Consider the following 26107-nt stretch of genomic DNA (forward strand, 5'->3'; position numbering starts at 1 on the left):
TTCCAACCAGTCATCAGTCTGAGCATGTTAAGCAATGTTTTGGATCAAATGCTTCATTTCTTCTTAATCCTACCTGCACTTTGGTAACACCAGAGGTTGTGTGCTTGTTTGTTCATTTTCTTGCTTGTTTGTTTTGAAATGCCTATCTCAGAGTGGATGAACTGATTTTCAAGGATAGGGGTTTGGAAAGGAGAGTAAGAGTAAATAACAATTTGTTTTTATCTTTATCAGATGACCATTGTACACTTGGAAGAGATCAGAGCTTATCTAGTTGATTGCCTCAGTGGTTTATGTCAAAGGGACATATTCAGATTAACAGGGAGCACTATAAAGGTTTACACTGGTTGCAAGCTCACAGTTTTCTCAGTAGTAGAAGGCTTCAATGGATCCAGTTGTGGTCCTGGTGATCAGTCTCTCCTGTCTGCTTCTCCTCTCACTATGGAGACAGAGATCTGGGAGAGGGAAACTCCCACCAGGACCCATGCCTCTGCCAATTCTAGGGAATATCCTGCAGGTAGATTCTAGAAACATCCCCCAGTCCTTAACTAATGTAAGTATGTCAGTGCTTCTCCAGTAGCTTTAATGGGAAAATAAATTAATTCTTCCTTTTAAATTAAATATATGCATGAGGCAATTTTTTAAGATTGTTTTACAGCAAATACTCTGTGGATTTTGATGTTTCCATTGATTTTTATACTTTCCCATAGTTAGAGGTAGTGTAATGAAACAAAACATCTGGAATAAAAGAAACATTTAAATTTAATACTTTGATGTCAATATTAAAATGGCAAAAGTCTGGAGTACCCCTGCTCTTTGTTGTTTCACGGTTATTTGCTATGATTTTCTATTTTCTGCACATTCTAATTTGTTTGTGATGCTTTTGAGTAAATTTTTAATTGTTTAAGTGTGTCTTTCATTTCCAGTTCTAACTATTTTTTTCAATATCTCTATTTCCTTATTGAAATGGTCTTTGAGTCTCTGAATTTTCTCTCTTAATTCATTCCTTAGGGCTTCCTTTAGTTTATTGAACATTTTAAGGATCATTTGCCATCTTTCTCTGAAATTTCACACCCTTTCCCAACTGTGAAATCCTTTTAGAGGGATAGTGAATTTTGGGGAAAGATTTATTTGTCTGTTTCCTTAAGTTTTCAGAGGTCTTGGAATTGCACTTCAATTGAGATGGATTCCCCTTTCACTTTTATAGCAATGTCCTTTTGCGTGTAGTTATCTCTTCTGTTTTGGGATTTCTCCATGTTTTTGATATATGAGTAGTTTCAGGGGTGTGACCTGAAGTCTTCCTCTGGTGGATCTTTTTTGGGGCCTGGTTGTTGGTTTCAGGTTTTTCTCTCCTCAAGTCTATGTGTTCAAGTAATGTTGAGGCTGAGGTGAGTCTAGAATATATGTGGGGTGAGATTCCTTGTCACTGGGATGAATTGGGAATGTTGCTTGGGAGCAGGATGTCTTATCTGTGAACCTGAAGTGACCCATACACTTTCCAACCCCACATAGAGGAAGTGGTGGACCAGGTACAGCACTATTGTTATCCACAGATAACAGCCATAAGACAAACGTCTAATATCTATTTTGGAACACTAATTGTCACCTACATAGAAATGGTGGGATCAGCAATAAAAAACTGAATGAGATCAGAAGGGATCTAAAAAACATTGCCAGCTCTGTTAATAATCATGACAGCATGAATGAGATAGGAACTGCATAAAGTATACTTTTCTATATTAATGAAATTTGCAGTTTTTTATGTGGAGAGAAAGTAGGCTAGAAAGGCCTGAGTAAGCTTGAAATGTAAAAAGTGGAATGGTGAAGGATAAGATAGATCACAAATGTTGATTATAAAGCAGAAGGAATAAAAAATTAACTGTAAATAGTTTACATATAACAAGAGGTAGGTAGAGGGAACAAAAATTTGCAGTGTTATTGGGAGAAGAGAATGAAGAAGGGGCACTAAGAAAGAGAAAAGCCAAGGAACAGCAAACAAGCAAATGTAAGATCAACACAATTCAAACCATGCATGAATATACCCATTCTATGTCAAACCAAGGCAAAATGATAAACAAATGCAGAAGAAAGCAGTAGATATGAATTATATGAAATATATATTATACTGCAAAATTATATGAATATATATTATACTGCTGGTTATCAATGAGCAGTTCAGCCTCCTCAAATTTTGAAGTTTGAATATTAGAGAGTATGCCAAGTTAAGCATAGAGAGAAGGTTTTATTTAAAGGTAGTATCACAGACTTATCCTGGGAGGGAGAAGGGGGCTATGGCCCATATTCTGGTATCCCAAGAAGTAAGAGTGCCCTGCATCTTTTATAGACTGAAGTTTCCATTGTTCTCCTGCCCTCTCCACCCTTATCTCTCCTTCTGCCTATGTGACTATGCCCAGGAGATGCAGGAGGAATGAGCAAAAGGTGAGAAACAGAAGGCCAGGGGAAGGGCCAAATGGAATGATCCAGTCCGGAATCAGCACAGGGGGCAATAATTAGCAACTCCCTCCCTGCAAATTTTTGGGAGGGATAGTATAGGCAGGTAATCTTGGTAATCAAAAGTACTATGGACACATTTACATTCCAATCACCCAGGAGTGGTCTGCAACTTACAGGATATAAATGGCCTCCATTTTCTTGATTTGACCCAAACACCTATCTATCCTAACTGACTGTCTTTAATTCTGGCTTCATATACACATATTGTACCACTCGTGCTTTGAAAACTCACATGGCCCCACACATACATACACATACCTTACACAATGGAAAGGACTAAAATACAATAAAATACAATGAAATGGTATTTGAAAAAAAAATTATGTATCTTTTATTTGTTTTTAAATATACATGACAGTAGAGTGTACTTTGATTTATTATACATACTTTGAGGACATCCCATTGCAATTAGGATCCTATTTTTGTGGTTGTACATAATGTGGAGTTACACTGGTTGTGTATTCATTTAAGAGCAAAGGAAAGTTATTTCTGATTCATTTCACTGTCTTTTCTCTTCGCCTCCCTTTATTCCTCTTTGTCTAATCTAATGACCTTCTACTGCTACATTTCCTTCCTTGTTGTGGGTTAGCATTCACGTATCAGAAAACGTTTGGCCTTTGTGTTTTTGGTACTAGCTTATTCCACTTAGCATGATATTGTCCAGTTCAATCCATTTACAGGCAAATGCCATGATTTCATTCTTCTTTATGGCTGAGTAATGTTCAAATTATTGTATATATATCACGTTTTCTTAATTCACTGATCTGTTGAAGGACACCTAGTTTGGTTCCATAGCTTGGCTATTGTGAATTAAGCTGATATAAACATTGATGTGGCTGTGTAACTGCTGTATGCTGATTTTAATTGCTGTGGGTATAAACTGAAGAGCTGGATAACTGGGCTAAAGGTGGTTCCATTCCAAATTTTCTAAGGAAAACTGCTTTACAGTGTGATTGTGCAAATTTGCAGTACCACCATCAATGTATGAATGAACATATTCCCCCATATCCTCACCAACATTTATTGTTATTTTTATTCTTACTCATTGCCATTCTGATTGGAGTGATTTTCTAATTGCTAGAGATGTTGACTTTTTTTTTAATATTTATTGATTATTCATATTTCTTCTGTGAAATACACATTAATTTCCTTTGCCATTTATTTATTGGGTTATTTGAAGTTTGGGGATGTTTATCATTTTTGAGTTCTTTAATTCTTTTATTTTTCTAAGTTTTACTTATTTAATTTTTTATTATCATTTTTGACAGTGACAAATATTTTCTTAAAAATTTTTTATACATATATATAGGGTAATAATATCTGTTTCAGTCTACCACCCTTTTTATCCCTACCCACCCCATATCTGTGCTCACTTCCCTCTGTACAATCCAAAGGAGCAAACAATGTATTTTAAATGGGGTGTACTTGGAGGAAAAATTTTAAAAAAATTAACAAGAAATAATGGGCCTTTCCCAACTGAAGTAGACTAAATAATTTGTAGCGGTGTATTTTCATTCTTCATATTTATTTTTTGTTTTCTAATTCTGAGGTCAAGGATTGGGGGTTGTTAAGCCACACCTGTTTGCATTCCTCACTTAGCCAACTGCCAGACTTTGTGGTTAGGAGCCCATTTGATGTAGTAGCTCTCAGCTTCCATTTTTCTGTCGTTAGATGGGATCCACTGAGTGTTGCTGACAAATTGTATATTCCTGTAGTGGAAGTGGAGCAGAGTTTTACTTGGTCCTCCTACTACTTACCACAACATGGAATGAGCCTGGAGGACTTTATGATCAGGGAAATAGCCACACAGAAGACCTACACTACATGATCTCACTTACATGAGGAATCTTACAAAACAAAGTAGAAAGTCTCAAACTCTTAGTAACAGAGAGTAGGATGGTGCTTGTTGGTGGATGGGATGTGAGAGAAAAGGTGAGATGTTGTTCCAAGGGTACAAACATTCAGTCAGTAAGCGAACAAGCACTGGAGACCTAAGACACAACATCGTGTCTACAATAAATGATAATGGATCTTACACCTGAAATTTACCAATGTGTTTTCACCACACACACATGAAAATGTTAATACTGAGGCAATGTCCATATTAATTAACTTGACTGTGGGAATCAATTTGCAATGTCTATGTAAATCAAAATATCACATTTTATACTCTAATTATATAAATTTTCAATCATACACCAATGAAGCAATTAATAAAAATAAAAATATGGGCTGGGAACCAGCAAAATCAAGAGAAGGAAAGTGTTAACCATTCAGGGTCCACTGGCTGGTAACAGAATCCTTGCGGGTTTTGCATGAAACTTTAGTCTGTAGTCTATGAACTGCTGCTCGGGGAGAGAAACTGATATGCTGCATGGACTGGAGCTGTGTACCTGGTACTCTCTCTCTTGCTGTGTTGGTGATACCTGTGGTTTTGACATATGAGTATTAAGATCTTCTGGGGTCATCATTAAAAATATAGACTCCCAGTAGTCATAATGGGCTTATTCAGTCAAAAAAGGTCTATGAAAAAGACCTGCTAAGGACCCAGAAGAATTCAGCTGGGTATCTGGACAAAGGTGGATAAACACTGGGGAATGACTAATTGTCCAAACTTCAGAAGGTGACAAAATAAAAGTTCAAATCTATGTCTTCCGTTCAAAATATTTATGGTACACTACAAATGAGTTTGTAACTCTCAGGCTTCATTTCCTCTTCATGTAAAACAGGACAAATAAGTCTCATGAATGCATGAGGATTGATGTGAGGATTAATTCTAATGTAGTCATGAATTGCCTAAGCCAGGCATGGAACCTCATAGATCATCCATAAATGACAGCTATGATTGCCATCCATTTGTGAACAAAATTCAGAAATATTTGAAGATACTTGTGGGACAATAAAATATAACAAATACAATGAGAATAATCTCAATGACAGTTTGAATCATTCCAAACATGTAGCTCACATGCTGATTTCATTAAGCTAATATTTGCATTTTCTTTCCCATTTCTAGTTGTCCAAAGTCTATGGCCCTGTGTTCACTCTGTATTTGGGTATGAGGCCCACTGTGGTGTTGCATGGATATGAAGCTGTGAAGGAAGCCCTGATTGATCATGGAGAAGTATTTTCTGGAAGAGGCAGTTACCCAATGGGTGATAGAGTTACTAAAGGATTAGGTAAGTGTGTGTGCCTGTGAAGTGGGTGAGCAATGGTCATGGGGATGAGGAGAATGAAAAAAAGAAAGTCAGTTTGAGCTTGACCATCCCTGTGACTGCCACTCATTTACTTCCTCTACCTCACCTGAGCTATCCCTCCTAAATATCCCTCTCCCTCATTTAGGAATCATTTTAAGTACTGGAAACAGATGGAGAGAGATGAGGCGCTTCTCACTCATGACTCTGCGGAATTTTGGGATGGGGAAGAGGAGCATTGAGGACCGCATTCAAGAGGAAGCCCGCTGCCTTGTGGAGGAGTTGAGGAAAACCAAGTGTGAGTGACTTCTCTTATCACTGTCCTTAACAGGCTGCTCTCTTCTGTGTCTAACAGACATGTTTCAACAGCAGCCAGACCTTAATTATGGGTGCTGTCAGTCCTCATGTGGAGGAGGGATGATTTGAACTAGAGTCAGAGTCTGTGGATCTGTGCTGCCTGTGCACAGGCATGAGTAGGCTGCATGGTGGGTGTAAAGGTCATGTAATCCTCCTCTGACCAGTGTTATTTCTGTTTTCAAAGCATTGCATCATGAAGACAGAAGGTTTAGAGATCCATTCCCTTAAAGAGTTAAAGAGCAGGGTTTCCCCAGGGCACATTGTGAGTTTCCCATTCCACATTTCACCACTGTCCATTGGACACAGTGGAAACATCAGCCTTAGACCCTGTGGAGCTGAAGCAAGTGAGGTGGTTGAACCAATTGAACTGTGGTTCCATAGTCACTTTGCTGTCTCATACTTCTCAGGCTTTCTTTCAAGTCCAGTGCCTAGTAATCATCCTAATCTATCATTTTTCTTTGATTTGTATATCTCCTGGAAAGTCTCATTGATCATCCTTATGATAATCACTTACTTCTCCCTTTCTTTTCTACTGAAACATGAAGTGTTTTTCACAGTGTCTAATTTTCAGCTTGGATCCAGATGCTCTGTTTTTAAATTTCTCTTCCAAATTAACAAACAAGGAAAGGCAAAAAATTATGCTTGATCAGTGAATGACATGCACAAAAAAATTCCCGACTTTCATAATCACTGCCTAACTCCATATTAAAAAACCTTCATTGTGAAATCTAAGAACCTTGGAAAATTTATAGTGCCTGTTGGAGGAGTAGATAATTTGAAAGCTTTGTTCTTATACAATGCTCTATCCTTTCTTTCCATCAGTTTTTTATTTGCTTATTTTTGAATTATTCTTGTATTTTTCATTGACATGTAATGAGTCCATATTAATGAGGGTCATTATGGTGTTCCCACACATGCGTGCAGCAATTACTGTTAAAATCTATCCTCACCATCTCTCTACCCTCCTCCTCACCACCACACCCTTCCCCATCTACAATAATCACTATTCTACCCTCAGGTTCATTTTCATTTTAGCTTCTAGTCCTGAGAGAGACCATCCAATACTTGACTTTTTGTTTCTGACCTCTTACCATCAGTTCCCCCAGTTCTGTCTTCTTTGCAGCAAATGTTAAGATTTCATTCTTCTTTATGACTAAGAAGTACCTATTAAGATTATTTGGTGGTTTTTAGCTGTATTCTTGTGTTTGTTTTCATGTTTTTTTGTTCTTTATATATTAGCAATTTTTATCCTTTGTGAGATGAATAATTGGCAATTATTATCTCCCATTTGAAGAATGTCTCTTCAGTCTATTGACTGTTGTGTAAAGACTTATCAATTTGATGTAATCTACTTCCCTATTTTTGCATTTAGGGTCATGTACAAAAAAATTATGACTTTTATCCATCTTGAGGTATTTCTCCTGTTTTTATCTAGTTGTTTTAGGGTTTCAGGTCTTACAGTAATGCCTCTGAGCTATTTTGGGTTGGATTTTGTACGGGGTGGAAGATGAAGATCTAATTGCCATTTTCTGCATGCTCCAGTTATTGAAGAGGTTCTCCTTTCTCCACCATAAGTTTTGGTAACTTGGTTGAGAATCAGTTGAATGCAGATGCATGCTTTTGTATCTTTCTCATCTCCATTCTCTTCCATTGTTCTGTTTCACTCTTTCATGCCAGTGCCATGCTATTTTGCTCACTGTGGCTCCGTAGGATGGCTTAAAGTCATGCATTGTCCTGCTTCCAGTTTTGCTCCTTGCTCAAGATTGACTTGACTATTTTGTTCTTTGGTGCTTCCACATGAATAAGGGTTGTTTTCTCTAGTTCTGTGAAGAATGCCTTTGGTATTATCATGGAAATTGAATTGAGTCTGCAAATTGATTTGGATAATATGTTCCTTTTAGCAATGTTAATCATCCAATTAATGAACATGGGAGTATTTCATGTTTTTTGCCTTTTCAATTTCTTTCATCAGTTTTGTAATTTTTTTAAATTGTAAACAAATGGGGTACAACTTGTTTCTCTGGTTGTATATGAAGTAGAGGCATACCATTTGTGTAATCATACATTTATGTAGGGTAATGGTGTCTGATTCATTCTGTTATTTTTTCCTTCTCTCCAACTCTCCCACCCCTCTTTTCTCTCAATACAGTTATGCCTTCATTCTTGCCTCCCTCCAACCCCCCATTATGTATCACAATCCGCTTATCAAAGAGATCATTTGTCCTTTGGTTTTTTGAGATTGGCTTATCTCACTTAGCATTATATTCTCCAGTTTCATTCATTTATGTAGAACTTGGCTGGGAATCCATCTAGTCCTGGACTTTTCTTTGTTGGTAGGTTTTTGATGACTTCTTCTATTTCATTAATTGAAATTGATTTATTTAAATTGTGTATGTCCTCCTCGTTCAGTTTCGGTAATTCATATGTCTCCTAGAAATCTGTTGATGTCGTCAGATTTTCTATTTTGTTGGAGTATAGATTTTCAAAATAGCTTCTAATTATGTTTTGTATTTCACTCTTGTCTGTCGTGATATTTCCTTGTTTATTCTGAATTTTAGTATTTTGAGTATTTAGTATTCTCTCTCCTTGTCTTTGTTAGTGTGGTTAAGGGTTTTTCAATTTTGTTTACTTTTTCAAAGAACCAACTTTTTATTTTGTCAATTTTTTGATTGTTTCAATTTCATTGATTTCAGCTCTGATTTTAACTATTTCCTGTCTTCTACTACTTTTGGTGTTGCTCTGTTCTTCTTTTTCTAGGACTTTGAGCTGTAGTGTTAGGTCATTTACTTGTTGATGTTTTCTTCTTTTATTGAATGCACTCCATGAAATAAATCTTCCTCTAAGTACTGCTGTCATAGTGTCCCAGAGATTTTGATATGATGTATCTTTGTTCTCATTTACCTCAAAGAATTTTTTTATTTCCCCCTTGATGTCTTCTGTTATCCATTCATCATACAATAGCATATTATTTAATCTCCAGGTGTTGGAGTAGTTTGTTTTTCATTCTGTCATTTATTTCTAATATCAATCCATTATGATCTGATATAATACAAGGTAGTATCTCTATCTTCTTGCATTTGCTAACTGTAGCTTTAGAGCATAATATATGGTCTATTTTAGAGAAGGATCCGTGTGCATCTCTGTTGGATGGTATATTCTATAAATGTTCATTAAGTCTAAATTATTGATTGTGTTATTGAGATCTATGGTTTCCTTGTCCAATTTTCATTTGGAAGATCTGTCCAGTGGTGAGAGAGGTGTGTTAAAGTCACCTAGTATTATTGTGTTTTGGTCTATTTGATTCCTGGAATTGAGAAGGATTTGTTTGACGTATATGGATGAGCCACTGTTTGGGGCATAGATATTTATGATTGTTATGTCTTGATGATTTATGCTTCCCTTAAGCAATATGAATTGTCCTTCTTTATCCCTTCTGACTAACTTTGGCTTGAAGTCCACTTTATCTGATATGAGGATGGATACTCTGGCCATATTTCTGAGTCCATGTGCATGGTATGTTTTTTCCCATCCTTTCACCTTTAGTCTATGGGTACCTATTTCTATGAGATGAATCTTTTTCAGGCAACATATTGTTGGATCTTTCTTTTTAATTCAGTCTGCCAGTCTATGTCTTTTGATTGATGACTCCAGGCCATTAATATTCAGGGTTATTATTGAGATATGATTTGTATTCCCAGTCATTTGGTTCATTTTTGTTTTTTAACATGACTTGGTTTCCTCATTTATTTGGCTATTCCTTTAGGGTAGTTCCTGCCTTTACTGATATACGTCATTGTTTTTCATCTCTTCCTCATGGAATATTTTGCTGAGAATGTTTTGTAGTGCTGGCTTTCTTTTTGTAAATTCTTTTAGCTTTTGTTTATCATGTAAGGATTTTAGTTCATCATCAAATCTGAAGGTAAGTTTTGCTGGGTATAAGATTCTTGGTTGGCATCCTTTATTTTCAGGACTTGAAAAATGTTGTTCCAGGCTCTTCTAGCTTTTAGGTTCTGGGTTGAAAAGTCTGCTGATATTCGTATTCGTTTCCCCTCATGTACTTTGAATTTTTTCTCTTGCAACCTTTAAAATGCTGTCTTTATTTTGTATGGTAGTTCTTTTCATTATAATGTGCTTGGTGTGACTCTGTTGTAATTTTGTATATTTGGAGTCACATACGCTGTTTGTACTTGATTTTCCATTTCTTTATTCAGATTTGGGAAATTTTTTGATATCATTTCTTTGAGTAGATTATTCATTCCTTTGGTTTATTTCTCTGTCTCTTCCTCAATCCCAATAAATCTTAAATTTGGCCTTTTCATGATATCCCATAATTCTTATAGATTCTGTTCATGATTTCTTGCCATATTCTCTGTTTGTTCAACTTTGTTTTCAAGATTAAATATTTTGTCTTTAGTGTCTGAGATTCTGTTTTCCAGGGGTTCTATCCTATTGGTTCTGCTTCTATGGAGTTTTTAATTTGGTTTATTGTTTCCTTCATTTCTAGGATTTCTGTTTGTTTGTTTTTTTTTCAGTATCTCTAACTTTTTATGAAATAATCTTTTGCTTCCCACATTTGCTCTTTTAACTGTTGATTGGTGTGATCCTTCAAAGCCTGCATTTGCGCTTTCATCTCATTTTTTGCTTCTCTGATCATTTTAATTGTGTACATTCTGAACTCTCTTTCTGACATTTCTTCTACCATGCTATCATTGGATTTTATTGATGTAATATCTAGGTTTTTCTGGGACATTTTCTTCCCTTGTTTTCTCATATTGGTCAGGTAACTTCCATTCTTGTAGTGAAACTCTGAGGTATTTCAGATGTTCCCTATTGACTTATAGTGTCCCTGCAGATTTTTAATAACTCACCTCCTAGTCTTCAGGAGCCTGAAGTCTTGGAGGAACTTGAAAATGCAGTGATCCCCAAGAAAGCTGCCCCTCTAGGGGTGGTGGCCTTCAGGTGGGATATATTCCCTGCTAGTGGGCAGAGGTGTCTCCACTTGTTGACTGATGGTAAGCCAAAGGAAGACTAGATTGCAGGCTGGGGCATAGCTGGTCTGGGCTTGGGACACTGGTTCTACCACCCTGGTGGGAAAGACTAACCAGGTAGCGAGGACTCACCTGGTGGGGAAGTCCCATTTGGCAGCTCTCCTCTGAGAAGTTCCCTTTGGTCCCGAAGTACCACCCATGCCGGGGAGCTGTGCCCAATGGGAGAGACTCACCTGGTGGCTCTGAGTTGGTCCTGAGTCTCTCAATACCTCCTTTTCTTGAATCTTGAGTCCTGGAGCGACATGAAATGCAGTCACCCTCAGTCTGCCATCTTGAAACCTCTCTGTGTTTGTAATTTTTTTTTTTTTTTTTGTAGAAGTCTTTTCCTTCCTTGGTTATTTTTTTTAATCAAGTAATCTTTAATTAAATCTAAAATTTACTTGTTTTATCAAGTAAACTTTAATTAAAATACAGTTCTTAATTTGGATACTTTGTTTTTTTAAAAATGATATGTATTGAAAACCTTATTGTAGTTTCAGTTTTATAGATTCCAACATAAATGAAAACCTGGTTGTTTTTTAATTTACCAATAAAATGACAGGAGTGACTAAGAGAATGGTCAGCATTCAAATTTACTGAAATATATTATACTGGTGACTATATCATTCAGGGAAGTGTTCCAGAAGTTCATTATGAGGTAGCATTCGAATAGATTAAATTTTGAATCATTTGAAAATGAGAGGCTCTATTTTCCTAAAGTGGGACAATTCCCCTCAGTCAGTCTCTATTTCTTCCTCTAATGAACAAATATACAGATTTCATTATGACTTTAATCTTTCTGTCACCTTGAATTTACTCTAAAATAAAATCTTATCACTTTAATTTTCATAAACACATGTCCTTTATGTGTTTATGTTTCCTAAACATTTGTCCATATGCCTTTCTTCTTCATAAAGCATGAATCTTTTCTGCTTATATTCATTTGTTCCACACATTCACAACTCTTTACCTAGTTATTCTCTATTTAAACTTTTTACAAAACTTTTAGTTGTAGAGAGGTACAAAACCTTTATTTTAATTACCTATTTTTATGTGGTGCTGAGGATCAAACCCAATGCCTCTCATGTGGAGACAAGTGCTCATCACTCAGCAACAACACCATCCCTCTCTATTTAATCTTTACTGCAACAGTTTTCACACATGAATCTTTCAGTAAGGTACATATACATATACATGTGTATACATTTATATACATATTTCATGACCAATATGATTCTGTACTGAAAGTGAATTAACAAGTGCTTTTAATGTGATCTTTTACAATATTTTTCTTATGAATGATACTTTGGGTTAGAATGGCTAAAAAGGCAGTGGATTTGAATGGAGAATTAGAAAAACCACTATTAAACTGGCTAGAAGTTGAAAGTCAATTCAAGTTTAAGGTAAAAGTGATAATGATTTTTAGCATTCTGATATTTTTCATCTCAAGGGGATTTCAGAGAGGTATTGCTTAGAGGTTCTATAATTACCTTTCCCTATTATCTTAAAGTTAAATACATTTTTATATATTTTTAATGTTAATTGTTAATGTTTTCATTTCTTTAGCCTCACCCTATGATCCTACTTTTCTGCTGGAGTGTGCTCCCTGCAATGTGATCTGCTCCATTATCTTCCATAATCGTTTTGATTATAAAGATCAGCATTTTCTAAATTTATTACAGAAAATAAATGAAAATATGAAGATTCTTAGCTCCTCATGGATCCAGGTGAGACAAAATCCCACCCATTCTTCCTAAAATAACATATGATCTTTAGTCTTACTGTAAAAGCTTCTAGAGGTCCAAGCAGTCAATTGAGTGTAGATCCCACAGTCTGATGCAGAGTTGGGTGTCATTGAGTGAGTATCAGAGAAATATGACTGAGTCCTTTACTTCATGCACAGGAAAATTAATGCCCACATAATGATGACATGTGAGCCTATTGGATCTCTGGCCAGTGCTTTTCCCAGTAAACTCCAAAGTCTAATTTTTATAAAGTACTTTGGTGACAGCATTTGAGCAAGGTCATGGCACTCAGTGGACATCCTGGCCTCTGTGGAGGACTCACCATTTGCAAGGGTTTAACTCTAATCAACAATTAGAAATTTCATTATTTTACTTGGCAGAAATTCAGTTATTTGATACTTCACAAAGTTTCAAGAAACTTATGTTGCAGAAAAGATAGCCTTTTAAACAAATGGTGCTGGAGAAACTCAAACTCCATATGTGGTGAAATGAAAAGGAACCCCTAGCTCTCACCCTGCACAAAACACAACTCAAAGTGGTAGAAAGGCCTAGGATTACACCAGAAATCCTGAACTTTCTAGAATAAAATGTAGGCCCACACTCCAATATGTTAGCTCAGCTACTGACTTCCTTAACAAGACTCCTGTAGTGGAAGAAATAATTTCAAAAAAGCAATAAATGGATGGCATCCAATTAAAAAGGTAATAATCAAGAGTGTGAAGAGAAACCTTACAGAATGGGAGGAAATCTTTGCCACATGCTCTTCAGATAGGGCATTAATATTTAGGATATACAAGAACTCCTAAAACTTACCAATAAAACCATATAACCCAATCGATAAATGGCTAAGGACAAAACAGACACATCTCAAAGGAAGAAACATGAATGGTCAACAAATACATGGAAAAAACATTCAACATATCTAGAAATTAGAGAAAGGCAAATTAAAACTACACTGAAATTCCTTCTCACTGCAATCAGAATGGAATTATCAAGAATATAAGTAACAAAAAATGTTGGTGAGGATGTTGTTAAAAGTTATGCATGGTTGGTTGGACTGCAAATTGGTTCAATTACTCTGGAAGGCAGTATGGAGATTCCTTAGAAAATTAAATGGAACCATCATTTTACCCCATTGTCCCACTCCTCTGTATATATTCAAAGGATTAAAATTATCATACTACAGTGATGCAGTCATTTCAATGTTTATAAGAACACATTTAACAATAACTAAGCTGTGGAGCCAAACTAAATGCCTTTCAACAGAAGAAAGGTAAAGAAAATGTGGTGTATATACACAGTTGAATACTACTCAGTTATAAAGAAGAATGACTTTTTGGCATTTTCTAGTAAATGGATGGATCTGGTGAATAGCATGCTTCTTGAAATAAGCCAGTCCCACAAAAGCAAAGGTTGAATGTTTTCTCTGATCTTCAAAGCATCAATTATGGTAATTCACGCCAATCTGTATTTCCAGATCGTAGGGAAAAATTGGTTTGAAAAAGAAGAGAATTGATATCAACTTATTTTTATCTCTAAAAATGATGTATGACTATAGGAAAGGGTTATCATTTCTGTTCCTCTGATCATAGTTTTCTCCCTCAAGTCTTTCTATTAGCTTGGGGATTGTTAGATATGTAGAGTAAAAGCTTCTTTCCATGGAGGACATCATTTTTTAAACCTATATTTCTAAGCTGCACTAGGAATAATATTCATGTCTATTATACCTATTTATAATTAATACATATTTTTATTTTGTAGATCTGCAACAACTTTCCTCTTCTCATTGATTACTTCCCAGGGAGTCATAGAAAATATTTTAAGAATGACGCTGATATGAGGAAGTATATTTTGGAGAAAATAAAGGAACACCAAGAATCCCTGGATATAAACAATCCTCGAGACCTCATCGACTGCTTCCTGATTAAAATGGAAGAGGTAGGCTGTGAACAACAGCTCAGTTAACTGATTGCTTCTACATTGTGTGGTTCATCAATTAATTCTATGGTTACTAGGGCTACGTAAGTGGTCAAGCAAGACATATTTCACAAGCACCGTAGGCACCTCTTGTCCTTAAAGATCTATATGAACCATCATGAAAGAATTAAAATTGAATCACTAAATAGGTAGAGTACACGAACACTGTTCTATAGATACTAATAATCTACCTGAGGAAAGACAAAATTGACACCTCAGGTGAAAAGGAAATAATTAAAAACAAGCTGCAGTATATAAAATTGGAGGCATGAAATGCAAATTGAAATGACTGTACTCAGTGTATGGGAGAATGGGAATGTATCCAAAGACCAGCTTTGTAATGGCTCCTTAATGATCAAGATCAAGTGTTCAAAAGATACAACACTGATTTTCATAGACACAATCCCGGTTGCTCATTCTAAGACCAACAAGATGCAACAGGACTGTAGAGCACTGTCCTCACAGCTGCCTGCAGGGGGTGCTATTCTATGGGGAACAGTAGCTGGTACGTGAGACACTGAGATTTATCAGAACTTTTATATATTAAATATCTCCCTTGATACTATAATTTTCAACTAGATTGCAGAGTTCCAAAACAATTGCTTCCCGCAGCACATAGTAGATCAATAGTTACTTCTCTGGAAGGACTGATACCTGGGACTTCCTACTCCAATCTCTTTGGTTAATTATTCCTATACTGTCTTTTTTTTTTTTTTTTTTTTTTGGTAAGTTTTTGTTTGATACATTAGAATTATCCATGTTTTATTTTGCAACATTTATACAATCACATAGCACAAATTTCCTGGTTTGTTTTCTTTATACTTTCCCTTTCCTTCATTTTCTCCCTTCCCCAGTCCCTTTCTCTGCTGTCTTTGTCTTTTTTCCATTTTGACGAGGTCCCTTTACTTTTCTTTTTCTCTCTAGCTGGCACATATGAGAGAAAACATGTGATCCTTGACTTTCTGAGTTTTCTCATTTAGATTATGTTCTCCATGTCCATCGGTTTCCTTGGACTTGACATTTCATTGATTAAGATTGAGTAAAAGTTCATTGTGTATACATACCATCTTATTTTTATCCATCCATCTCTTGAATGATATCAATTTGATAGGGTGAACTGTGCTGCTATAAATGGGAGGTATTGCTAGAATATGCTGACATTAAGGCTTTTGGATAAATACCAGTGCTAGGTCATTCCATTTCTACTCTTTTGAAGAATCAATCTCCACAGTGATTTTCATAGTGATTATACTAATTTACGATCCTACCAACAGTGTAAAAGTGTTACTTTTTCTTCAGATACTCTCCAACATTTATTATGGTTTGTTTTCTCTTTCCAAATACTTTTATGGCTGGATTATACTTGTACATATGGTAGGATTTTTTTATTACATATTCATATATGTACACAATATAACAATGTAATTCAGTTAAGATTATTCTCCAGTTTTTCCCTGTTATCTCATGTCCTCACTTCCCCTGGTTCCTTCTTTCTACTCTACCGATTTCCCTTTGATTTTCCAGAAGTATCTTTTCTTTTTTTTTTTCATTTTTTTTTTTATTGTAAACAAATGGGATACATGTTGTTTCTCTGTTTGTGCATGGCGTAAAGGCATACCATTTGTGTAATCATAAATTTACATAGAGTAATGTTGTTTGATTCATTCTGTTATTTTTTCCCTTCCCCCCACCCCTCCCACCCCTCTTTACCCTCTATACAGTACTTCCTTCCTCCATACTTGCCCCCCTCCCTAACCCTAACTATAACCCTAACACTAACCCTTCCCTCCCCCCCATTATGTGTCATCCTCCACTTATTAGCGATATCATTCATCCTTTGGCTTTTTGAGATTGGCTTATCTCACTTAGCATGATATTCTCCAATTTCATCCAATTGCCTGCAAATGCCATAATTTTATCATTCTTTATGGCTGAGTAATATTCCATTGTATATATATACCACAGTTTCTTTATCCACTCATCAATTGAAGGGCATCTAGGTTGGTTCCACAGTCTGGCTATTGTGAATTGAGCAGCTATGAACATTGATGTGGCTGTATCTCTGTAGTATGCTGATTTTAAGTCCTTTGGGTATAGGCCAAGGAGTGGGATAGCTGGGTCAAATGGAGGGTCCATTCCAAGTTTTCTAAGGAATCTCCACACTGCTTTCCAGAGTGGCTGCACTAATTTGCAGCCCCACCAGCAATGTATGAGTGTACCTTTCTCCCCACATCCTCGCCAACACCTGTTGTTGCTCGTATTCTTGATAATCGCCATACTAATTGGGGTGAGATGGAATCTTAGGGTGGTTTTGATTTGCATTTCTCTTATTACTAGAGATGTTGAACATTTTTCCATATGTCTGTTGATTGCTTGTAGATCTTCTTCTGTGAAGTGTCTATTCATTTCCTTAGCCCATTTGTCGACTGGATTATTTGAATTCTTGGAGTAGAGTTTTTTGAGTTCTTTATAGATTCTGGAGATTAGTGCTCTATCTGAAGTATGATTGGCAAAGATATTCTCCCACTCTGTAGGCTCTTTCTTCGCATTGCTGATAGTTTCCTTTGCTGAGAGAAAGCTTTTTAGTTTGAATCTATCCCAGTGGTTGATTCTAGCTTTTATTTCTTGTGCTATGGGAGTCCTGTTAAGGAAGTCTCATCCTAGACCAACAAGGTGAAGATTTGGACCTACTTTTTCTTCTATAATCTGCAGGGTCTCTGGTCTGATTCCGAGGTCCTTAATCCATTTTGAGTTTCGTTTCGTGCATGGTGAGAGATATGGGTTTAGTTTCATTCTGTTGCATATGGATTTCCAATTCTCCCAGCACCATTTGTTGAAGAGGCTATCTTTTCTCCATTGCATATTTTGGCACCTTTGTCTAGTATGAGAAAATTGTATTTATTTGGGTTTGTGTCCGTGTCCTCTATTGTGTACCATTGATCTACCTTCCTATTTTGGTACCAATACCATGCCGTTTTGTTACTATTGCTTTGTAGTAGAGTTCAAGATCTGGTATTGCAATACCCCCTGTTTCACTTTTCCTGCTAAGTATTGCTTTAGCTATTCTGGGTTTCTTATTCTTCCAGATGAATTTCATAATTGCTTGCTCTATTTCTGTAAGGTACGTCATTGGGATTTTAATTGGAATTGCATTGAATTTGTATAGCACTTTAGGTAGTATGGCCATTTTGACAATATTAATTCTTCCTATCCAAGAACATGGAAGATCTTTCCATCTTCTAAGGTGTTCTTTAATTTCTTTCTTTAGTGTTGTATAGTTCTCATTGTAGAGGTCTTTCACCTCTTTTGTGAGATTGATTCCCAAGTATTTTATTTTTTTCGAGGCTATTGTGAATGGGGTAGTTTTCCTAATTTCTCTTTCTGAAGATTCATCACTTGTGTATAAAAATGCGTTGGATTTATGGGCATTGATCTTGTAACCTGCTACTTTACTGAATTCACTTATGAGTTCTAAGAGTTTTCTGGTGGAATTTCCAGGTTCCTCTAAATATATAATCATGTCATCAGCGAACAGGGATAGTTTGAGTTCTTCTTTTCCAATTCGTATCCCTTTAATTTCTTTGGTTTGTCTAATTGCTCTGGCCAGAGTCTCCAGAACGATGTTGAATAGAAGTGGTGAAAGAGGGCATCCGTGCCTTGTTCCAGTTTTTATGGGGAATGCTTTCAGTTTTTCACCATTTAGAATGATATTAGCCATGGGCTTAGCATAAATGGCCTTTACAATGTTAAGGAATGTTCCCACTATCCCTATTTTTTCTAGTGTTTTGAGCATGAAGGGGTGCTGTATTTTATCAAATGCTTTTTCTGCATCTATTGAAATAATCATGTGATTCTTGACTTTAAGTCTATTAATATGGTGAATTACGTTTATTGATTTCCTGATGTTGAACCAACCTTGCATCCCTGGGATGAAACCCACTTGATCATGGTGCACTATCTTTTTAATATGTTTTTGTATGCGATTTGCTAAAATTTTGTTGAGAATTTTTGCGTCGATGTTCATTAAGGATATTGGTCTGAAATTTTCTTTCCTTGATGAGTCTCTGTCTGGTTTAGGTGTCAGTGTGATATTGGCTTCATAGAATGAGTTTGGGAGGGTTCCCTCCTCTTCTATTTTATGGAATACTTTAAGAAGTATTGGAATGAGCTCTTCTTTAAAGGTTTTGTAGAACTCGGCTGAGAACCCATCTGGTCCTGTTAGGCTTTTGATGACTTCTTCTATTTCATTACTTGAAATTGGTCTATTTAAATTGTGTATGTCCTCCTCGTTCAGCTTAGGCAATTCATATGTCTCTAGAAACCTGTTGATGTGTTCGAAATTTTCTACTTTGTTGGAGTATAGATTTTCAAAATAGCTTCTAATTATGTTTTGTATTTCAATCCTGTCTGTTGTGATATTTCCTTGTTCATTCCGAATTTTAGTGATTTGGGTTTTCTCTCGTCTTCTCTTTGTTAGTGTGGCTAAAGGTTTATCAATTTTGTTTATTTTTTCGAAGAACCAACTCTTTATTTTGTTAATTTTTTGTATTGTTTCTTTTGTTTCAATTTCATTGATTTCAGCTCTGAGTTTAACTATTTCCTGTCTTCTACTACTTTTGGTGCTGTTCTGTTCTTCTTTTTCTAGGGCTTTGAGCTGTAGTGTTAGGTCGTTTATTTGTTGAGTTTTACTTCTTTTATTAAATGCGCTCCATGAAATAAATTTCCCTCTAAGTACTGCTTTCATAGTGTCCCAGAGATTTTGATATGATGTTTCTTTGTTCTCATTTACTTCTAAGAATTTTTTAATTTCCTTCCTAATATCTTCTGTTATCCATTCATCATATAATAGCATATTGTTTAATCTCCAGATGTTGGAATAGTTTCTGTGTTTTACTCTTTCATTTATTTCTAACTTCAATCCATTATGATCTGATAGAATACATGCTAGTGTCTCTGTCTTCTTGTATTTGCTAACATTAGCTTTGTGGCATAATATATGGTCTATTTTAGAGAAGGATCCATGTGCTGCTGAGAAGAAAGTGTATTTGCTCTTGGTTGGATGGTATATTCTATAAATAATAGAATTAATTTAATAAAATTAATTTAAGTCTAAATTATTGATTGTGTTATTGAAATCTATGGTTTCTTTGTTCAATTTTTGTCTGGAAGATCTGTCCAGTGGTGAGAGAGGCGTGTTAAAATCACCTAGTATTATTGTGTTATGGTCTATTTGGTTTCTGAAATTGAGAAGGATTTGTTTGACATACATGGATGAGCCACTGTTTGGGGCATAGATGTTTATGATTGTTATAACTTGCTGATTTATGCTTCCCTTAAGCATTATGAAATGACTTTCTTTATCCCTTCTGACTAACTTTGGCTTGCAGTCCACATTATCGGAAATGAGGATGGATACTCCAGCTTTTTTGCTGAGTCCATGTGCATGGTATGTTTTTCCCCAACCTTTCACCTTTAGTCTATGGGTATCTTTTTCTATGAGGTGAGTCTCTTGCCGGCAACATATTGTTGGATCTTTCTTTTTAATCCAATGTGCCAGTCTATGTCTTTTGATTGATGAATTCAGGCCATTAACATTCAGGGTAATTACAGAGATATGATTTGGTTTCCCGGTCTTTTGGTTCATTTTTTAAATTTTATTTATTTATTTGTTTGACACAACTTGTTTCCTCCTTTATTTGACAATTACTTTAGGATAATTCCTCTCTTTGCTGATTTGCTTCTTTGTTTTTCATCTCTTCCTCATGGAATATTTTGCTGAGAATGTTCTGTAATGCTGGCTTTCTTTTTGTAAATTCTTTTAGCTTTTGTTTATCATGGAAGGATTTTATTTCGTCGTCAAATTTGAAGGTAAGTTTTGCTGGGTATAAGATTCTTGGTTGGCATCCATTTTCTTTCAGGGCTTGAAAAATGTTGTTCCAGGCCCTTCTAGCTTTTAGGGTCTGGATTGAAAAATCTGCTGATGTCCGTATTGGTTTCCCCCTGAATGTAATTTGGTTCTTTTCTCTCACAGCCTTTAAAATTCTGTCTTTATTTTGTATGTTCGGTATTTTCATTATAATGTGCCTTGGTGTGGGTCTGTTGCAATTTTGTGTATTTGGAGTCCTATAAGCCTCTTGAACTTGATTTTCCATTTCATTCTTCAGATTTGGGAAATTTTCTGATATTATTTCATTGAATAAATTGTTCATTCCTTTGGCTTGTTTCTCTTGGCCTTCCTCAATCCCAATAATTCTTAAATTTGGCCTTTTCATGATATCCCATAGTTTTTGTAGATTCTGTTCATGATTTCTTACCATCTTCTCTGTTTGTTCAACTTTGTTTTCAAGGTTAAATATTTTGTCTTCAATGTCTGAGGTTCTGTCTTCCAGGTGTTCTATCCTATTGGATATGCTTTCTACGGAGTTCTTAATTTGGTTTATTGTTTCCTTCATGTCAGGGATTTCTGTTTGGTTTTTTTTTCAATATCTCTAACTCTTTATTGAAATGATCTTTTGCTTCCTGTATTTGCTCTTTTAATTGTCGATTGGTACGATCATTCAATGCTTGCATTTGCTCTTTCATCTCATCATTCAGTGCATGCATTTGCTTTTTCATCTCATCGTTTGCTTCCCTGATCATTTTAATTATGTACATTCTGAACTCCTTTTCTGTCATTTCTTCTGCCATGCTTCATTGGGTTTTATTGATGTAACATCTAGATTTCTTTGCAGCATTTTCTTTCCTTGTTTTCTCATATTGTTCAGGTATCAGTGGACCGCTGAGATATTGCAGATTTCCTCTATTGACTTACAATGTCCCTGAAGATTTCTATATATATCCCCCCTTAGCCTTCAGTAGGCTGAAGTCTTGGAGGAAGTTGATAATGCGGTGCTCCACAAGGAAGCTGCCTCTATAGGAGTGGTGGCCTTCAGGTGGGGTATAATCCCTGCTAGTGGGCAGAGGTGCCTCCACTTGTTGACCAATGGTCATCCAAATCTGACCTAGGCTGTGGGCTGAGGCAAGGCCTGTTTGGGCCTGAGTCTCTGGTTTTACCGTCCTTGTGGGGAAACCTCACCCAGCAGGGAAGACTCACCCGGTGGGGAGGTCTCGCTGGTCAGTTCTCTCCTAGAGGTTCCCCTCGATTTACAGCTACTGCCTGGGCTGGGCTGCCTTCCTCTGCAAAGTTCCCAGGGGCCCGGCCCTACCTCCTCGGCCTGGGAGCCTCACCCTTTGCAGATGAATCTCCTTAGGCTGTCCCTCCTCAGAGAATCTGCCCGCAGGCCTGGAACCTTCGCTCCGCCCTAAGCCTGTCTCTGTGCGGCTCTTCCACCAAGAAGCCTCCTAGATTCTGGGACCCTGCTCTGCACCTAATCGCCTGGCTATGGGGCCCCTCCTCTGAGCAGCCACCTGGGAGCCGTACAATCGCTCTGAGTCCCAGAGACCCGCCACAGGCCTCTTCCTCCAGACAGCCTCCCAGTATTCCGATGCGGTCCCTAGGAGTCCAAGAAACTCACTGCGTGCCTCCACCTCCCACCAACCACCCGTAGCCCTGGGCAATCAATCACTCTGAGTCAAAGTGACCCTCCCCGTTCCTCCTCCTTCTCCAGATAACCCCCCGGGTGTTCAGGAGGGGTCGCTCTGAGTGGCTCTGAATCCACGTGACCCGCTGCACAGGTCCTCTGGGCAACCGCCCGGAGTTCTGGTGCGGCCACTCAAGACCAAGCGACCCACCATGCTTCTCCTCCAGGCAGCCCCCCTGTGTTCAGGAGCTGTCACTTTAAACAACTCACCACTCGCCTTCTCCTCTGAGCAGCCGCCTGGAGCGCTAATGCAGTCACTGCGAGTCCAAATGACCCGCCGCGCTCCTCCTTCTCCTCCTCCTACTCCGGGCAGGCCCCGGTGTTCAGAAGTGGTCTGAGTCCAAACAGCTCGCCACGCAGCCCCTCCTCTGGCAACTGCCTGTAGCTCTGGTGCAGTCACTCCGAATCCAAGCAGCCACGCTCCTCCTCCTCCTCCTCAGGGCAGGCCCCGGTGTCCTGAGTCCACACAGCTCTCCTCGCCACTCCTCCCCTGGGCAGCCGCCGGAGCCCCAGTGGTTGTTCCGATTCCCAGCGCTGTGCCGAGCGGTCTCCTTTAATGCGCTCCCAGTTGTCCTAGTTCACTGCTCCAGCGGGGGGAGGGGCGTCTCGCCGGCAGCTCTACTTCACAATGTTCCCTGCGTTTTGGGACCACTGTCCCATCCAGGACGCCTTCCCAATGGGTGAGAGTCATCCGGCTGCTTTGAGTTGGTCCCAAGTGTCTCAATATCTCCTCTTTTGAATCCTGAGTCCTGGAGCAACATGAAATGCAGCCACCCTCTAGGCCGCCATCCTGAAAAACCTCCAGAAGTATCTTTTCCTTATTTAATTGCTTAGGATAATTACTGAAAAGTGGAATAGCTGGATCATATGGTGATTGTGGTCCTAGTATTTGAGGAACCTTCATAATAATTTCCATAGTGGAAATTTACAATCACGCCAACAGTGTAAAAGTGTTTTTTTTTTCTCCACATCATATCCCCTTTTATTATTGTTTGTGTTCCTGATGGCTGACTTTCTAATTGTAATGAGATGAAATTTCAGTGTCATTTCAATGTGAATTTCCCTACTTGCTAAAAATGCTTTTTTTCATACACTTGTTCAGTATTTGTATTTCTTCTTTTGCAAAGTGTGTGTTTAGTTCATTTGTACACTTATTAGTTGGGTTTTAGTGGTTTTTGGTGTTAAAATTTTTAAGTTCTTTATGTATTTTGGATATTAATCTTGTGGAAGAGTAGCTGGCAACATTTTTTCTTCTACTTTGTTGCTTGTCTCTTCACATTCTTTTTCATTTCCTTTGTTTTGCAGAAGTTTCATAATTTGATGTCAACCTGTTTATTGATTTTTGATTTTCTTTCTTGAGTTTTAAAGTCTTATTGTTGAAATCAATGCCTATACTCATTGACTGGAATGTTCCCCTTGTGTTTATTCCAGCAATTGCATTGTCTGGTCTAATTTCTAGATTTTTGATCCACTTTGAGTAGAACTATGGGCAGGATTAGAGAGAAAGGAATCTAGTTTCTTTCATTTTCATATGGATATCTAATTTTCTCATCACCATTTGTTTAAAAACAACAGAACTGCCTTTTCTCCAATGTATGTGTTTGGCACCTTTGTCAAGGATGAGATCGCTGTACTTATCTGGGTTTATCTTGATGATTTCTTTTCCATTAGTCTACATTGACAGAACCATGTAGTCATTGTTGCCAGAGCACTGTAGGGTAATTGGAGATTAGGTACTGTGATGCCTCTGACATTGCTCTTATTGCTCCTTATGGCCTAAGCTACTCTGGGTCTTATATTTTTCCAAATGAATTTACAACCTTTTCTTCTTGTTCTGTGAAGGATAGCTTTGTTATCATGATTGGGATTTCATTGAATCCATAGATTGCTTTGTTAATATGGTCATTTTGATAATGTTCATTCTGCCTATTAAAGAACACAAGGAGTCTTCGTGTCTTCTAAGGTCTTCCTCAGTTTTTTTCTTCAGTTCTTTATTTTTAATCTAGAGATTTTTCTCCTTCTTGGTTAGATTCATTCCTAGGTTACTGAGATTTGGATTTCTTTGTTTGTATTGAGGCTATTGTGAATGGAATTGTATTTCTGATTTGTTTTTCAGTGGATTATTTTTCTGTATATAAAAGCTACTGATTTTTATATTTTGGTCTTATATCCTGCTTCTTTTCTGAACTTGGTTTCTGAATCAACCATGGAAATCTTGTGGTGAAGTTGTTTTCGGTCTTCCAAATTTAGAATCATATCTTTTTCAAACAGTGATAATTTGAATTGTTTCTTTCCTATTTGTATCACATTTATTTCCTTTCCTTGCCCATTGTTTTGACTAAAATATCAAATATTTATTGAATAGAATTTGTGACAATGGACACCCTTGTCTTTTTCCTGAGTGTAGAGGAAAATGTCCTCAGTTTTTTTTCCCATACAGTATATGGTGGCTTGGAGCTTGTTATATATAACCCTTAAGATATTTAGATAAATTCTTTCTATCCTTACTCTTCAGCATTTTTAACATGAATATGTGCTAGATTTTGCTACTGGCTTCTTCTACATCTATTGAGATTATAATGTGATTATTATTTCTTGATTTTATTTCTGTAATGAATTATGGTTATTAATTTGTAGGAGATGAACCATCCTTGCCTTTCAGAATTGAAACAAACTTGATCATCATGTACAATTTTGTTATTTGTCTTTTTAGTTGTAGAAACTTACTGTGCTCTCATACCTGATTTACCACTATTTTATTAAGAATTTTAACATTTATATTTATCAGGGTTATTGGTATCTAGTTTTTCCCCCCATATGTCCTTATCTGTTTTTGGAATCATAGTGATACGTGTTTCATAAAACGAATTGGATGTTATCCCCTTTCCCCACCCTCTTCTTATTTCATGGAAGAATGTGAGAAAGGGTTACATAGTTCTGCTTTAAAGGTCTGATAAAATTCACCTGAGAACCAATTGGCCAAGGGTTTTTCTTTTCTGAAAGGCTTATCACTGCTTTAATCCCATTGTTTATAATTGGTATGATTAAGTTTGTATGTCTCTTGGTTCAATTTTTATAGGTAGCATTTGGGTTATAAATTTGTTCATTTCTTCTAGATTTTCTAATTTTTGGAATAGGCGTTTTCAAGGTAGTCCCTAATAATCCTCTGGATTTCGGAGATGTATCTGGCAATAGCTCCTTTTTCACTTCTAATTTTATTGATTCAGGTGTTCTCTCTTTTGCTTAGTTTGACTAATGTTTATCAGTCTTGATACTCTTTTCAAAGAATCAAGTTTTTGTGTCATTGATCCTTTGCACCTTTTATATTTCTTATCAATTTCACTTTGCATCTTAATTAATTCTTTCTTTCTACAATATTTGATATTAGCTTGTTCTTAATTTTCCAAGGCCTGGAGATGCATTATTAGGTTATTTGGGATCTTTCTAATTTTTTAATGTATTCATTCATAGTATTTAATCTTTTTCCTTAGACCTCCTTTCCTAGTGTTTCAGAGATTCTGGTATGTTGCATTTCTATTATTTCTTGATTCTAGTAATTTTAAAATTGTCTCCTCATTCTCTCAATGATCTATTCATAATTTAAAATTGTATTATTGAATCTCCATGGTCATTTGTATTTTTTAATAATATATTTTAGTTTTTGATGGACCTTTATTTTATTTATTTACTTTTATGTGTTGCTGAGAATCGAATCC

At 36.7% G+C, this 26107-nt stretch overlaps 1 protein-coding gene across 2 annotated transcripts in view; it reads left to right on the forward strand.

The window, feature by feature from the left end:
• The first annotated feature begins 343 nt into the window (after positions 1-343).
• Positions 344-26107, forward strand: part of LOC306660045 (cytochrome P450 2C9-like) — a 48794-nt gene continuing 23030 nt past the window's right edge. For both annotated transcript variants that reach the window (XM_079138116.1, XM_079138117.1), the window contains exons 1-5: positions 344-550; positions 5528-5690; positions 5854-6003; positions 12656-12816; positions 14596-14772. In XM_079138116.1, coding sequence (XP_078994242.1) covers positions 383-550; positions 5528-5690; positions 5854-6003; positions 12656-12816; positions 14596-14772 — 819 coding nt within the window. In that variant the 5' untranslated portion in view covers positions 344-382. The remainder of the gene's footprint in view (positions 551-5527; positions 5691-5853; positions 6004-12655; positions 12817-14595; positions 14773-26107) is intronic.

This window comes from Sciurus vulgaris (assembly GCF_902686455.1).
Source record: "Sciurus vulgaris genome assembly, chromosome: 4".
NCBI classification, from domain to species: Eukaryota; Metazoa; Chordata; class Mammalia; order Rodentia; family Sciuridae; genus Sciurus; species Sciurus vulgaris.